We start from the raw sequence: 16,073 nt of genomic DNA on the forward strand, positions 1-16,073 counted from the left end.
GGCCCGGTCGGGATATAGCGAAAGTTTCAGCAAATATAACAAAAAGAAATTTTTATAAAAGTTACCTACTGCAGCTTTAACTGTCATAAGTCTCTTTCATCTGATTTATTGGTGTCAGATACATGGACATTTAAGATATTACAATCACTGGAAGGAGGGATTGATTCTTGCACTGTGTGTATGATGTGTACTAATATATTATTAACTGCAGTTATAATGTTATATTCTGTTTAAATATGTATCAATCATATGCACATAATGCCAATAGGCCTATCTCTATACAGTGGTCAACAACCAATAGCAGACCCAGAAAGACACTGCTCATTTACATTGGTTAAGGTTTCAATACATCCAATAAGCAACCCATTGACATCCAGGAAGTAGTCCTGCACCAATCCGAAAGTAGCCGTAGTGATTTGGCCCCACCCATGGTCCAAACTCTGCTGTCAGTAGTTGTTAAAGTGACTACTGGAAACTGTGGTAAGGGATTTGCGAAAACGACAACTTGACCAATTGGACAAAGTAACGCGGACACAGTGATTGAACTATGCAGACCGTGAACAGGACACTGTTTGTACGAGACACGCAGTAGAAATGTAGCATCGCAGAAATGTAAAGTGCAGACAGGTTGGGACTGACTGGACGTCGGGAATTAACTTAAGAAACTTTGGTGGAAACCTTGTTATGGTGGCGTATTGGTCGTCTGTCGAAAAACAAGTTAAAGTTAGACTCGGGGGAACTTTTACAACTCATATTGTTGCATAAACAACATTATAAAGTGAACGTGGTGGATTATGTCAGCATCAACAGCCGAGGCTAGCTCATCCCAGCAGCGGGTTAAACAAAGCGGCTCCCCGACAGCCCCCTGCCCCTCCTGTAGCAACAACACCGCCGCGGTCCGGTTGCAGCCTATCCGCGCCACGGTGCCGTACCAGCTTCTGCGTGGAAATCAGCACAGCCCAACCCGCTCCGTTTCCTCCTCCTTCTCAGTAGCCGGGAGCAACACAGGTCCAACGACGTCCCGTTGCTCCAGTCCCGCCAACCCGGGTGGAAGCGGCTCGGACGGTAGGCTGGTCCCCAGGCAGAGGCTTTCACCGCCGGACAGCAGGAGCTCACCAGAACGCCCACCACTCTCGCCTCTATCCAAAGGTAATTCCGCCCTTTAAAGTCAATGAAGTTTACCTTTAATGCACCCGTCATCGCTCTGATAGCTTGGTGCTAACTTATGCTAAGACTCGTTCTGTCACGATCGTCACGCCAAACTAGCTTAAACAATCTGACAATTGAAGGGTTTCGGCGACGAATGAACACGATACGTGTATTGAAAAATGACAACCAAGCTTTTTTCTGCACAACTACATGGTGCTCTTATGTTCGGCGCACGTATAGACCACCATTTAACATTTAACTTGAATAAAATCTCAAATGTAATAATTTCCCTCGCCATGAGGCGCCACGTTGTTTTGGTAAGAGAAGCTAGTGGAAATGAGGGTGAAGCGGCTCAAAATATTCTATTTTAATGCAAATGAGGGAAGTTTAGTAAATTGGACTTACGCCGAATTGTAAATCGGGTTGTCATTATTCAGACACAAGTTGTTGGGTTATTTTAAAGCCTATATAAGTTTGTCAATATACCAGACCACCTAAAACTACCAAGTTTTCCATTGCAAGATTTATTGTAGCGAGCCGTCCTCTGTAACTGCGAGTGAACTGAGATGCTAAGATAGTAGGCTAAGCTAGCTTTCTAATTGGGTCATAATACGTTAGGGATGTGATGCTTGACGCTAAAAACACCGAGGGGACGCTTATAACTGCTATATTTCCACAATAGCTCCTGCTACCATGTTCCAATTTCCATCATAATATCAGTCATAGTTTTAGCACAGCACATCAAGGGCTGTTAATGTATGTTATTCCAGTGTCGATTTAAACGCAATAATGTGCCATTAGCCGGAGCAGTTGTTATTACAGTACACTGGCGTTCTGCTCGCTGTGATGAGGTAAATATGTCAGGGTACGGATGCCTGTGTAGGGATGATGCAGCTACTCTGTCGGAGATAAACAGGACTCACTGATCTACATGATACGGATGATTAGCCAGATTTGCAGGATCTGCTGTGAAAGCTTGTTATTAATTCGTTACATTGGGGTTGTTTACCTTCATTGAAACAGGGAAATATGTCGTCAGCTGGTAGGTCTGTGGCTCCTATGGCAACATTGGGGCCTAGCCGTCTGAGACATAAACAGAGCCTTCTGTGCAGGCAGGCCAGCCTCTGCAACTACATGCATACACATTAAAATACTATTTTGCAAACGCGAGTATATACTGTCTGCAGAAAGGTATACAGTTTCCTTGCAAGTACAGTAAATTATCTGTGCAGCCAAGCCAGCATTCAGCATGTGCCATGGCTACTCCGTGCTTACTGCATGTATTTGTGGGGAGCTGTTAGCTCTAATGTTTTACATGTGTTCTGGATTCAAATATTACAGGCTATTTTATGCACTTTATTCTCTTAGATATCCCTGCTGGTAGCAGTGGCGTGTCCAGGGCATTTTGATCGGGATGGCATGCATCAAGCCAGGGTGGCACTGAGCATTGTGTGTTTGACCCTTGCCAAAGACCAATAAACACACAGACAACTTTCATTCTGATGACCTTTGCTAAACAGTGACACTGGCTATGTGAACCTGATGGAACTGCCATCACTGATAGATGGACAGATAGAGAGATAGATTGATAGACTTCTTACGTAATTTTATTGCCATGGTCATGCTGCTATCGACATTGTAGTCTATTTAGAGATTGTGGTGGTCATACATAAATACATAAATAAATACTTACAATGGATCAAATGGGAGCATATCTCATGTCCCTAGGGTCCTGTGTCCCCCAGTTTATAGAAATAACCTTTTTCATTATTGCTGAAATGTTCAGTGTGTTCTGATAGTAGAACATGAGACAGATACTCTGTGAACAAATCAGGTTCCTCCGGCTCCTCCTAGTGCTCCTAATGGCATTTGTAAGAATCCACCGCGCCTGAACAAAAACAACCAATCAGAGCCGAGATATATAAATAATATATAAGATATAAAGATGCTTTGGGTTGGAAGCTTGTAGATAGTTGATGGTTGATTCTCATTCCCAGGGTTCCAAAGTGTCTGTATTTGACACCCTATGAATGAGACTCAACAGTCACCCAACTTTCTTCTAATCGGTTGTTTTCATTCAGGCCCGGTGGATTCTTACAAATGCCATTAGGAGCCAGAGGAACCTGATTATAGCATAAGAAATTCTCAAAAAACTAACTTGTTTGCCTGACTGGTTGTTGATGATTGTGATTGTTCTAGCGCTTTGCACTGTGGGATACAGTAGGCTAGGTAGAGTGGTCTGATGAATGCAGGGGATTTTTTTCCCTCCGGGTATTTTTGGCGTACTTACAGATTTGGCAGATTTTGCTTTTGTATAGTAGGCAGTTTCCAGTACAGCCAGTGTGTAATGTACCTCAGACAGTCACAAATGCAGTTCCCTCACCTCTATGGAGCATTTTGGCATCTTTTAGCTTACTGTTTTGGTTTTACAGCTCATAAGCTATGCTATCATGGCTGCAGTTTTCATAAACCAACTGTACACTACCAACACAGCAGACGGATGGAAAGTTACTGGTGAACATAGTGGAGAATTAAGCAGCTAAAGAATCTGATATTTTTCTCAGGAGTTGGTGGAGACCAGAAAAGCTAAACTGAGAGTGAATATTGGACTTACTTTCATTAGGTGGACGGAAACAATGCTCCAAATAAATGCTACGGTTGCTCTGCTGCAGTAGGTCATTTTTATAAAAAATAACTTTTTGTCAATATTGCTGAACGTATCACTATATCCTGACAGTAGCACACAAGACAGATAATCTGTGAAACAATCTGCTTCCTCTGGCTCCTCCTAGTGCTCATAATGGTATTTGCAAGAATCCACCGGGCCTGAGTGAAAACAACCAATCAGAGCCAAGAAAGATAGTTGATTGTTCAATCTCATTCCCAGGGTCCCAAAACATCTGTATTAGATGACCTGGGTATAAGACTTAACAATCAGCTATTTTTCTCACCAGTGATTGTTTTCAACAAACAAAAATATATTTTTGAAAACTTACTTACTGCAGCTTTAAGATCAAAAACCACTTATAGTCCACCAATAGACACAGTATTATATTTTAGCATAACACAGGAATTGCGAAGAGGCTACTAAATATATATCCTGTATAAAGTGTCATGGCCTAACGGTGATTAAAACAGCAGGTAAAGTGCAAAGGAAGACTGTGACATAAGGCTATTGAAGAGTGTTTGCAAGTTTTCGTTCCAGCCAGAGACCATAGCAGGTGATTGTGATTTCTCTAATTAGCACTCCTTTAGCTAGAGAGGAACTAATCAGGGAAAGTACCTTCTGTAGTGTAGGTTGGAGTGAATTCCCTTCACTTCTTTGGTACGTGGTTAGGGATTTAAACAACATTTGGATATAAGCAGATAATGCATTCTGTTCAGACGCAAACAGCATCCAATTTTGTGCAGTAATATTTCTTTTTTTTCTCCATAAGTTGACCTGTCACCCTGAATCTGAAACATACATCATACGCACGGTGCAAGAATCAGTCATGATTGTAATATCTTAAATGTCCATGTATCTGACATCAATAAATCAGATGAAAGAAACTTATGACAAAGTAATAACTAATGAACAGATCCAGCCTCCTAATCACCATTTTTAGTTGCTTTTCTCAGTATCAAAAGTAATCGAGTGAATGCTGTGTGTTCATTAATGCTTACAGCACGAACAGGAACTGCAGTTGTCACAATATAAACAAATATAGGCTTAAACACAGAGTAAATGGTGTTAAGTTCAATGTTCAGACACTTTGTCAGGTTAAACATCAACATCATCGTCTTTGAATAAGCTCACCAGTTATCAGATTTGTTGGACAGGTGATCTGATTTTGAAGCATGGCATTTTAAAGGATACACAGTTATTTGTCATTTTACAATGCAGGGTTGCATAATGAAATTCAGGCTGTAGTTCCCTTTATGCTACTCATAAGTCCGTGCAAAATGGACCACAGAGCTTTAGAGTTTTTAGTCTAATGCTCACTCCTTTTTTTTTTTTAAATAGACCCTTTTCTGAGACCAGGTTCATGTTCTTCTGAACATCCTTCTGCCATAGACATGTTTTTAAGAAAAATCAAGAAATCTGGCCCTCAACTACTATCAGTATTGTATTCCTACATTTCAAACTTTGACTCAGTTTGGACTTTAGTTTTTTTTCTTGGATTTTTTGGGGTTCAAATATATATTATTTTATACTGAGCATATTTTATACCAGCAACCTACTGAAGTGATTTTTTTCCCCCAAACAGTCATAAATTCCAGGGATATCATATATTTGACACTTTATGCATGAGTGCTTCCCAACCAAGCAGCATTTCCGTTACCGAGGGTAAATATCCTGCTCTAATAACATCAGCGCCACGCCGGCAGGCTTACTAAACTAAGAAAACCTAAATGAAAATAAATACTGTACAAATATTCTCTTAGTTGGAGGGATTGGAATCAAGAACCGGTTCCAGTTGAGACACGGTTCCAAATTAAACATGCGTGCCTTTTTTCTATACTGTGTTCAGACTCAGGGATATTCAAATAGTTGCGTTGAAGCTTAAAATCTGTGTAGGCCTACATTATTCCACACAAGACGGCTAAGTCAGAGCATCTCCAAAACAGCAGCTCTTGTGGGGTGTTCCTGGTCTGCAGTGGTCAGTACCTATCAAAAGTGCTCCAAGGAAGGAATTGTGAACCGGCAACAAGGGTCATGGGGGCCAAGGCTCATTGATGCACGTGGGGAGCGAAGGCTGACCCGTGTGGTCCGATCCAACAGAAGAGCTACTGTAGCAGTTTGTTGGTATAGGGCTGGAACTGGAAGCCACACGTTCAAATGATCGCGTTTTCCCTTTTTTTCTCGTTTTTTTTTTTCCGGCAGAAAAACAATGACTTGTGGCGGCTAAATAAAAGCTAGCGTGCTTTTGAGCTAGGCTTGTTCAATTTTACAACTGACGCATTGTGCAGATTTTTGTTTCAGCTCGAAATAATCCCAAACTTTTTTATCATTTTCTCTGGATATACACCAATCAGCCATAACATTATGACCACCTGGGCACCAGCCACTTTATTGTAAACCTTTCACTTCCAGTCATTGTGTAGGGGTGAGAAAACGAGACAGTGTAATAATTTATACAGTGACACATTCTGTACATAGAAAAGAGATGCAAAACCTGTGAAATGCTTGCTCTCTGCGGTTTGAGGTAGTCATATGACTAAAAGTCATAGTGGATGACCTTGTTATCCCACAAAGGTTTTCAGCATCAACCAAATGTAAGAATGAACTCACAGAGCCTGGAGAGGCTTTGACCAACTGTGACTAAAACCACAACACTTACACACTGTTTGCATAAATCATACAAGGCCCGTGGCTCATGATCTGTGAAAAAAATCAGGTTTCTCTTGCTTCTACTGCTCCTAATGGCATTTGTAAGAATGGTGACTGTCCCCGCTCCCCATAGCGTCCCCAGGCAGAAAACCAACCTTGCAACTTTGGGACTACCGTCCCATTAAGTTGGAAATAGAAAGTATCGTGAGAAGCGAGAACGAGCGAGAAACACAAACTGTTTTACGGCAATTCTACATAAACGCACGCGCCCCCCTCAATACCGGTTAGCCATGCCGGCTATAAGAACAAGCGATGATGAATGTATTACCCACCTCGGTAGACATTGCTCCACGCGAAAAAAGTTGCCCGGCGACAAATGCACATCAGCAGCGGTAGAAAGGGGGAGGAGGGTGCCGCAAGTGAGTTTTTTTACGACAGTGTTTTGAAATATACATCCCCGAGCTGTAGGGGGAGCTCGTTGAGAAAACATGCGACGACAAAAGTGAAAACCAGCGAAGAAATGGCTAGAGTTCCCAAGTTCCCCTTTAAAGGTTATATTTCAATTTGTAAATTCTTTTGCTTTTTTGCAACTATTAGGTCATTTCTTGTCTCCAAGCGAACTTGCTTGTGCTGGCAGGGCTCAACAATGGGGATTGCCCAGTAGCCCCACGATTAAATGGTGGTGATTAAAGACGAACTTTATGAGCTAAAGCACAAGTGAGCATTTCAATTATCCTGGGAACAAGGGGTTTAGTTGGGTGGTGTTAACTTTGCGAGGCAGCTAGATTCGCAAGATCACAGAATTATGAGCTCACGTGAGAATCTTGCCGGGCTTTAAGCTACGTGCTTGTGTCCAACCACAGTGGTTTGGACCAGTAAGTGTCCTTTGAGGAACTACTGCCAGCCACGGCATGAGCTAGGTTTAACGCTAGGTGCTCGAAAACAACAGTGGCGGCTGCTAAAAGAGATTAGGGTAGATCTTGTAAGCATCCGATATATCAGAACTGGACAGTATTTCTTCATTGAAGAAAAGCAAAGAACGGTGGACAAAACAAATTCTGTCCCGGCATCCTTTTGTTTTCCAAAATATCCAAATATCCCAAATCCTCAAACAAGCATGCCAGTAGGTGGCGATAAAGTCTACATCAATGAAATATCAGTAAAGGACACTCTCGAGCATGCCACTAACTCTTACACTCTGGACCTTTTTAGAGTCTACAGCCGCATTGGTGACTCTGAGGTCTGCCAACCCGCGTCCCCCAATCGAGTTGTCAACTACATCTGCACCGGTTGCGCACCTTTTAGGCAAACACTGGGATTTCCCCTGTATGCTTACCATAGCCTACTTTCTATACCTTAGTTTCCTGTTTTCACTCTGATGTCTGAACCTTTGGGTCTAAACTGCTCGGCTGAAACTGAGGTGGTGCTCCACAGCTGCAGAGTGATCATAGAACCTGTCCATTACATTCAATAAACTACTTACATTTACATGGGACCCCCCATTCCTGTCACTCTACAGCTGTCACTATTGATAGGAAAGGCAAAAGCCCCCAGAAAATATAACATAAGAAATAACTGGAACATGGCAGTTTATCTGTCTGTGTGATTCTGTTTCACAAATATTATGGGTGGAGTGTGCTGCTTATTTTTTTTTGGCTTATTGCAGAACAACACAGCTGTACTCGTCATATTCATTGTGTACAGTGTTTTATTGTGATAATGACCACAGTGGTTACAACATGTAAAACAAAGGCTATGGTTTTGATGAATACACAATTCATATGACAGCTAAACCCACAGTAGCACTTGTTATTGTCCAACTAAGTTTGTCTGTGGTTTGTGCACAAAACAGGGTTTGTCTAAGGCCACGGATGTTTGTGGATTGCCACTTTGACCACTGTCAGGTCAGGAATTTGTCCTTGAGCTTGTTCAGTTTTGTCTTTAATATGACCTGTGACCACAGATGTTACTGCAGGGTTATAACAATGACTACATGTCACAGTGATATATGTCAAAACTAAGTTACACACAGTTACCATACAGACACTTTTACAAACGGCCATGATTGTGCTTCTAGTGACTGTGAAAGCTCCAGTGAACTGTCTGTGTTGGATAGACTGAAAGCAGCTGCTCATGGTGGGTTAGCTCTGTTTGCTCTGACAACTGGCAGCTGTACTCCTGTTGCTCCAAGTGGTCAGTCTGTCGCAGCATTACACACTCTGAAGCCACATGGCCATGCCCCCAAGTGATTGTCTCTGCCGCATTTTTTAAATTTGCTGGGAGGGAGGGAACTAGCAGAATTTAGGGGAGAGACTTTATTTTTAGGCCACATTGCCCAACTCTACATCATAATGGTTCTTATATTCATGGAACACTGAAACACTCTTTTATCCATTCATATACAGATATTTTCCATCTACTGGACATGTATAGAGGCAAAGAAACAATTTGCATAAAACATTATTTAAAATAAGAAGTGTCCTAAAACATGAATAGTAGCACTCTCATGCAAATTGAGGGTTATTCAGCTTAGCTAAGCCATGACCATGCAAAAACCTATAAAAAGCAATAAAAACCAAACAAAAACCATTAGTCTGAAGGGTGAATGTAAAGGTGCAGAATTACTTTTTTTCAGTCACTACTGTCAAATTGTGCAGTGTCTATGGCCTGTACATAAAAAGCAAATTCTTTGATATGCCAAACATTGTTTAAATGCCTGATGAAATGTCGTTTTTAGGACAATACTCCAGAGCTGGAGTGTCTGTTTTTCTTCAGTGGTGTGATGATAGCTGCATACTGTAGCTCTCTTTGCACACTGGGGTCACGTAAGAACACATCAAATGACAGGAAGTAGTAGGCCTGTTTCAGTTTGAGCTATTTATCTGAGCCAGCAGCATCACAGTCCTTCATGAAATATTCAAAACAATTTAATTTGCAATAGTATTAGTAATTAGGTGTCCATATTTGGTATGTATTGTAGACCTTATTCAACCGACACAATGCTGACATGCTGTGTAGCCAAGTCTAGCAGTATAGTTGTGGTTGGTTTAATTGGTACGTCATGAACTACAGTAGCTGACTGTCCATTTAAATCAAAGGTTAGATCTGGTTTATTGTGTCTTATTAGGTTATGCCATTATTGCTAATACCAATTCATACCAAGTGAATTGCTAAGACCTGGGAACATGGTGATTTGCTAAAAAGAAGTTCAATGGGGCAAGAAACACATATGGTCACATGCTCAGACAGGTTGTCAACACATTAAAGCTGCAGTAGGTAACTTTTATAAAAATAAAAAGTTTATTGTTATTGCTGAAATTCTCACTAAATCCTGACAGTAGTACATGAGACAGATAATCTGTGCCAATTTCTTTTTTTTTTTACTGTCAGGATATAGTGAAAGTTTCAGTAAATATGAAAAATATAATATACAAATTACCCACTGCAGCTTTAATTGCTTCCTCTGTATATACATATCCATATATACATGTGAAGGAGAAGGGGAAAAAAATTGTAGCCTCAGATACTCAGCTTGTTCTACATGACAGTTAATTTGCGTAATTGTTTAAGACAGTATCATGTCTATGGAGGCCCGGGTGCTCTGTGCTAGATAGTTTTAGTATATTTACTAAAGTACTGGTCCTTCTAAAGGGGAGATACAGTAACACAGGAAGGACTGCAGGAACTGAACTCTGTGGTACCGTGTCCAGCTGCTTTACATAATTAGAAGATCACGGCCAAGTCTAATTTAGTCTCTCGAGTGTACTTGTAATCCTGTGGATTTATAGCAAGTGACCTGCACCTCTACCTCGTTTAAGAGGATTCTCTATTGTTGGACCAGAAGTCATATCACCAGATTACAACAGGAACACTGGCCCGATGAGGCATCATGTTTGAGCACACATATGAATGGTAGATGTGGTCATTATTCTTTACCCTTATTTACCCTTTAGAGTGTGACAATATGGTTGTTGTAACTTGTCTCTGAGGATGATGCTGTCTGTGACTGATGCTGTCTGTGACTGAACCATGTATCGCCAGATCATCATCACCAGATTACCAATACAAAGCCTAGAAATGTACATATTTATTTTGATGGAAGGGTCGAAGCAATTGTTGGAGTTTATTGAATCTGTGTCACTCACTTCACTTGCATGTGGAGCTAACATTAGCTTAATTAGCTAGCTACTCATAGCTGAAAAGATCTGCCAGCAACAGCGATCGGGGGGCCGCTGGCTTTGAGAAGGGTCCAACTGCTGTCCTCACTCCTGACCCTTCTGAGAGCCAATTGGGTTTGAGCATAAGTAGCAGAATTCCATATGAGTGCAACAGTCAACAAATGGTAATGTTACTTTTAAGTCATTGGCGTTTTCATCTCTGATCATATATTGACTTCTGCTGAAAATAATGTCATGCCTAGCTAACGCTTAAATAGAGAGAGTGAAAACCAAGCAAAAAGCTGCAAAGATCTAGGTGATAATTCTCTTTCGCTACCAGTGTTCCTGTTACTCTGAGCTAATGTTGCTCTTTTCTTTCTATCTGTGCAGTTGAAAGGACAAAACCCCAGCAGGTGTGGGGCTCAGGGGCTATTTGGCAGACTTCATCCTTGGGCACTATCACTGGGCCCTACCTCACCGGGCAGTGGCCTCGTGACCCCCATGTGCGCTACCCATCTTGTATGAAAGATAAATCCACACAGGTGAGCGCAACCCCCACACTCCCTTCATGTGTCCTGCTGTATAAGCACTAAAGCAGAAAAGAAAATGGTAACAGAATTAAGTTATGTGTTCTGCTGAACAAGGATCACTGCCTCTGAGAAGCAGGCATAAACACAACACATATGGGATTTCCACAAGCTACAAGAAACTCAACCTTACCTTTATTCTTTATCCTGATCCAAAGTGGCTCAGGAGGTAGAGTGGCTCGTCCACTAATCAGACAGTTGGTGGGTTCCTCAAACCAATCGCCTACCTTTTGTTTAAAACTCTACTGCTGCTAGGATAAGCTGGTGTGACACTTGAGAGCAGGTTTCCCAAATGCAAAGCGCAAGAGAAAAACACACCCTTTTCATTTCTGCTGACAAGTCAGTAAAGAGCTATACAACACTATAGACTGTCATATAAACATGCATACAGATTGCAACACCTTCCTTTTTTGCCTCTTCTTTTAATTGGCTTTAATAGGTGAGAAGATAACGATTTTCTGTAAAATAAACTAAATTTCCCTTGAAATTGCACTGATGTGGTCTCCCCCTTGTCCCCTTGTTCAAAATAAATCAGGAACTCAATATAGGCATGTATGCTGGAGAGCTACACAGCTTTTTCATGTGAGGATATTCACGGTTAACCCGATTATAATGGAAATTCACCATGATAAATGTTTGTGTTATGTTTTTATCGCGATACACAATATTATCGTATATCAGCCCATCCCTAGTGCTGATTCGATGCAGAATTATAAATCAGGCTTTAGGCTGTGGATGTGCTAACCTAATGAAAGTCAGTTATTACTGTCATTGAAAAACAGATCATCACTAGAGATGTCCGATAATGTCGGCCTGCCGATATTCACTAAAAAATGTAATATCAGGAATTATCGGTATCGGGTTTTCATAACCGATGTTTGTTCTGTTTCCGAGCCTGCATGAACGCAGCATGGGACGTTTACCGGCACGCGCTAGATGACGTATAACAACAACAACTACGCTAGACTGGTTGGTTGCTAACCGTGGCTAACAAGCAAACAATTTAAAGCTGAATGATTTTAATATTAACACAAACACATTAACCAAAGCTAGCACTTAGCTAGCGATTAGCGCTTAGCTAGCAATTAGCGCTTAGCTAGCGATTAGCGTTAGCGCTCTTTTCAGTATTAATACAATGGAAGCTGAAGTTGTTCTCTTATTTTGCACAGACAGTGTTTACATTTGGAAAGCCATGTTGCATTTATGTATGCATCCAGTGGGGCATCACAATAAAATGAGGCATAATGTGTTAATTCCACAATAGGAGATATGTTATGTTGTTAACTAACAGTTTTGGTGTAAAAAGCCTGCATATATCGGTATCGGGTGATATCGGTATCGGAAATTGAGAGTTGGACAATATCGGAATCGGATATCGGCAGAAAAGCCAATATCGAGCATCCCTAATCATCAAGATTATTTTTAGCAGTATTGAGAGCAAAATTTCCACCCAGTGGGATTTAAGATGTTTTATACATCCAAAGACTTTCTATAAAATCCAGACCAGGCCTCTAATGGAGACCTGCCTTTATTTATCAAAACGTGTAGCCACACAAGGGTAGTAAAGCAGGCCTGCATATATTTAGGACTCTGCTTTTTTTAGACATTTCTGGTATTTCAAACTAATCCGCTGGCAAAAACGAATCAACAAATTACTATTTTATTGAATGATGGCAGCCACTGTCGAGCTTCCTGGCAAACACATTGCACTTCCGGTGACAAGCTTACTTCAGACGCCAGTTAAATGCTTTCAATGTGATGCTGCAGCAGTAACGTACGTTAACAGTAACTTAATACAGCTTTTTTTCTGGGAATAAAAGTATCTAGGCTGCAGCTGCAGGAAGCAGTGACAGGTCAGCTCCTAATAATAATAATAATAATTAATAATAATAATTATAATAATAGAAAATTGGAACAGGAATATCAATTTAAAACAATAAAAAAAACTACACAAAGTATTAAATAAATAACAATATAAAAACAATAAAACTAGAAACATCAAAGATAATACAGTAAATGACAACAGTGAACGTGACACCAGGACGTCTTATCAATTTGTCTATAAAATGTCAAAAATAGTGGGAAATGTCTTTCTAAAGCCTGATTTGCTGTCTTCAAATGTCTTGTTTTTGTTTTTCATTTGCAAAAGACCTTTCCAAAGACTGGGGAGCTGCACCCCAGGGGTTTGCCATAAGTGAATGATCATCGTCATCATCTTCCGTTTGACCATCTGCAGTCTTAGTCTGAGCGTGGACTGTATGAGTCACTACTATCAGCCTTTATTGGTCACATATGCAGCAGCACTGGACTTATAAAGGATTTATGTTTGAGGATAAAGATATCAGTTTATCTTACTGTCCACAGGCCACACTGGACGTTGTCTCTGTCTCTGGACACGCTGTATCCACTGTGTGTCCAGGGCGTGTTCGTTCTGACTGTAAAATGTTGGTTCCATTTTATTTCCTATGCCATAGTGGTAATGTTGTGTGTCATCCTTGACCTTAATTTGTGCCCACACCTTCCTGCCCAGTGATCCTCTCATGCTGTTTAACCTCAGATGTCCCCGCACACACTAGTCTATACATCCCATGTCTTCCGGTTGTGTGACATTTACCGCCTACGCGTCTCTGCAGCTTCAAAGGCCCAGTGACCTCTTTGCTCTTAGCTTACAGTTCATTATTAACTCTTAAAGCAACTCAAAGGTATGATTGTGGGAGTCTGCATGTGTGGTGCTACTGTTTGACAGATGTTTGTATATGCAGGGATATCCTTCTCCTCTTACTCCTGCCTGCTTAGTTTTACAGTCCATCAGTCATCAACCTGCCTGAAGGGGCAACTTTAAACCAGCCAACGCTCTAACACAATGAATAAGGTGACCACATTACTGTTGTAATATGTACGGATGTGCCGTGGTGACCGAGAAGGATTAGGATCAAATCTTTTTTTTCTCAGACTATTGTGATTAATGACAGAGCCCAATGTCTGAGTAATGCTACATCTAATAAGCCTTATAGCAATATTATGCCTCAGGGTGAATGGTTCCCCTATCATTCCCACTCTGCGCCTCGTACAGCTGTTTTTTGTCACTTTTGGCTACGGGGTGGAGCAAGTGATACTTTAAGCCACACGCCGCCAGCTATGCAACTGATTTTGGTGAAACTAGATCATATTCAAGGAGAAAATGTCTTCTGGTTTTCCCTATGATGTCCTCCGGCTGCTCCGCCTCAACTCTCTGTGATTTACCAGGGCTCCAGAGTGTGACCATGTGCGGCCAAACATTTTGAGAGTGCGACTAATAATTTTTCTAGGTCGCACTGGTGCACCTGACGTTGCCCAGGTGAAAACAGGAATTTATTTCGCAAGCGCATCATCTCTCTGTGTTCTCCTGAGACCGAACTCACACACTCATGGTAGGATCATATCGTGTTCTAAACCAATAAGAGACAGAGCTCGGGCGGGTCTTTGCCTCTGATTGGCTGTGGTCCTGTTCACCGCACTCAATTGTGTGTGTTTAAAAATTGCCGAGCCCCAGTCGGCGACAGCATCAGACTCGGAACCAGAGGAGGAAACAACCGAGTCTGGGATAGAGACCCAAATTAAAAAGGCCAAAATATATTCCTTCAGACAGGACTGTCTGAAACAATTTCCCTGGCTGAGGTACAACAAAGGACGTAACGCAATGCACTGCGTGTACTGTGAGGAGTGCGGTCAGAATATGGCCGGAAATAGTGCATTCATGAGCGGGTCAACAACGTTTCGTATCGAACTTTTATTTGGAAATGTTTTATTTTGCTTAATGTTTTAGTTTGAAATGTTCAATTTCAGCTCAGTGAAGCACTTTAAACACTTTATTTTCTTTTTATATATAATTGTGCATCAAATAAAGACAAGCATTTCTCTACACCTTATTCTTGTTTAAAAATCATTCACATTATGTGAAAGTTATGGAGAGTGATAAAAAGGTGACCTTATGGCGTTAAAGGCGACGCAATGAAAAATTTGGGTGCACCTACATTTTGTGCTGGTGCACCAAAAAAAAAAAAGTTAGGCGCACCAGTGCAACCAATGCAAAAAGTTAGTCTGGAGCCCTGTTTACAGAGTTTCCTGATGGACAGTAAAGTTACTGCTTCCAAATGTAGCTGCTTTTAGCTAGTTAGCTTAGCTGTGCTATCAATAATTTTTATTGCCTTAATATCTCTTTATTATTTCAACTTTATTAACACGACAAAAAACCTCTTAGGGAGACAAACAGTCAAATATAAAACCAAAGAGTCTTTTCCATCCAAATACTTTACTATACCTGGTGGATTTTTGCAAATGTCATTTAGAGCACTAGAACGAACCAGAGTAACCAGATTCCTTTACAGATTATCTGTCTCATGTACTACAGTCAGGATATAGTGAAAGTTTCAGCAAATACGACAAAAAAAATGTTTTAACTGCAGCTTTAAGTGTGTGTGTGTGTGTGTGTGTGTGTGTGTGTGTTCATGTGGAGGCGTGTGGGTGTGGAGGCGTGTGGGTGCGGAACAGATTACAGTATGCTCAGCCCTCCAATTTCTTCTCACTCCATATGGAGATTGTTTATATGCCAAACTCAGCAACAGAAAACCTGGATATCCCCAAAGCTCTTTATTCATTGACAGAACAGCGTGGAGGAGGACTTTGAGTGTTCTCAAATACAGTTTATCTGAGTATATACAAATAGGAAGAACACCTCAAAAGTTCTAGTTCCAAAGAATACAGACAGTCAGTGTTTGCTCTGCATCAGGTGCACACAGGCCGCCTTTTTCCTGAACACAATGGACATACGAGGAAGATGACATGCACATTTTTAGTCCCATCTACAATACTCTGAATACTGGTTGA

General features: G+C 41.1%; 1 protein-coding gene across 2 annotated transcripts in view; it reads left to right on the forward strand.

Moving 5' to 3' along the window:
• Positions 1 to 319: 319 nt before the first annotated feature.
• The window catches only part of glcci1a (glucocorticoid induced 1a), a 39,481-nt gene continuing 23,727 nt past the window's right edge, over positions 320 to 16,073 (forward strand). Inside the window, exons 1-2 of one of the 2 annotated variants that reach the window (XM_051415339.1) lie at positions 320 to 1,149; positions 11,011 to 11,162. In XM_051415339.1, coding sequence (XP_051271299.1) covers positions 795 to 1,149; positions 11,011 to 11,162 — 507 coding nt within the window. In that variant the 5' untranslated portion in view covers positions 320 to 794. The remainder of the gene's footprint in view (positions 1,150 to 11,010; positions 11,163 to 16,073) is intronic. The other variant, XM_051415340.1, reaches the window with a different exon arrangement.

The sequence above is a fragment of the Dicentrarchus labrax genome, unplaced genomic scaffold (genome assembly GCF_905237075.1).
Source record: "Dicentrarchus labrax unplaced genomic scaffold, dlabrax2021, whole genome shotgun sequence".
NCBI classification, from domain to species: domain Eukaryota; kingdom Metazoa; phylum Chordata; class Actinopteri; family Moronidae; genus Dicentrarchus; species Dicentrarchus labrax.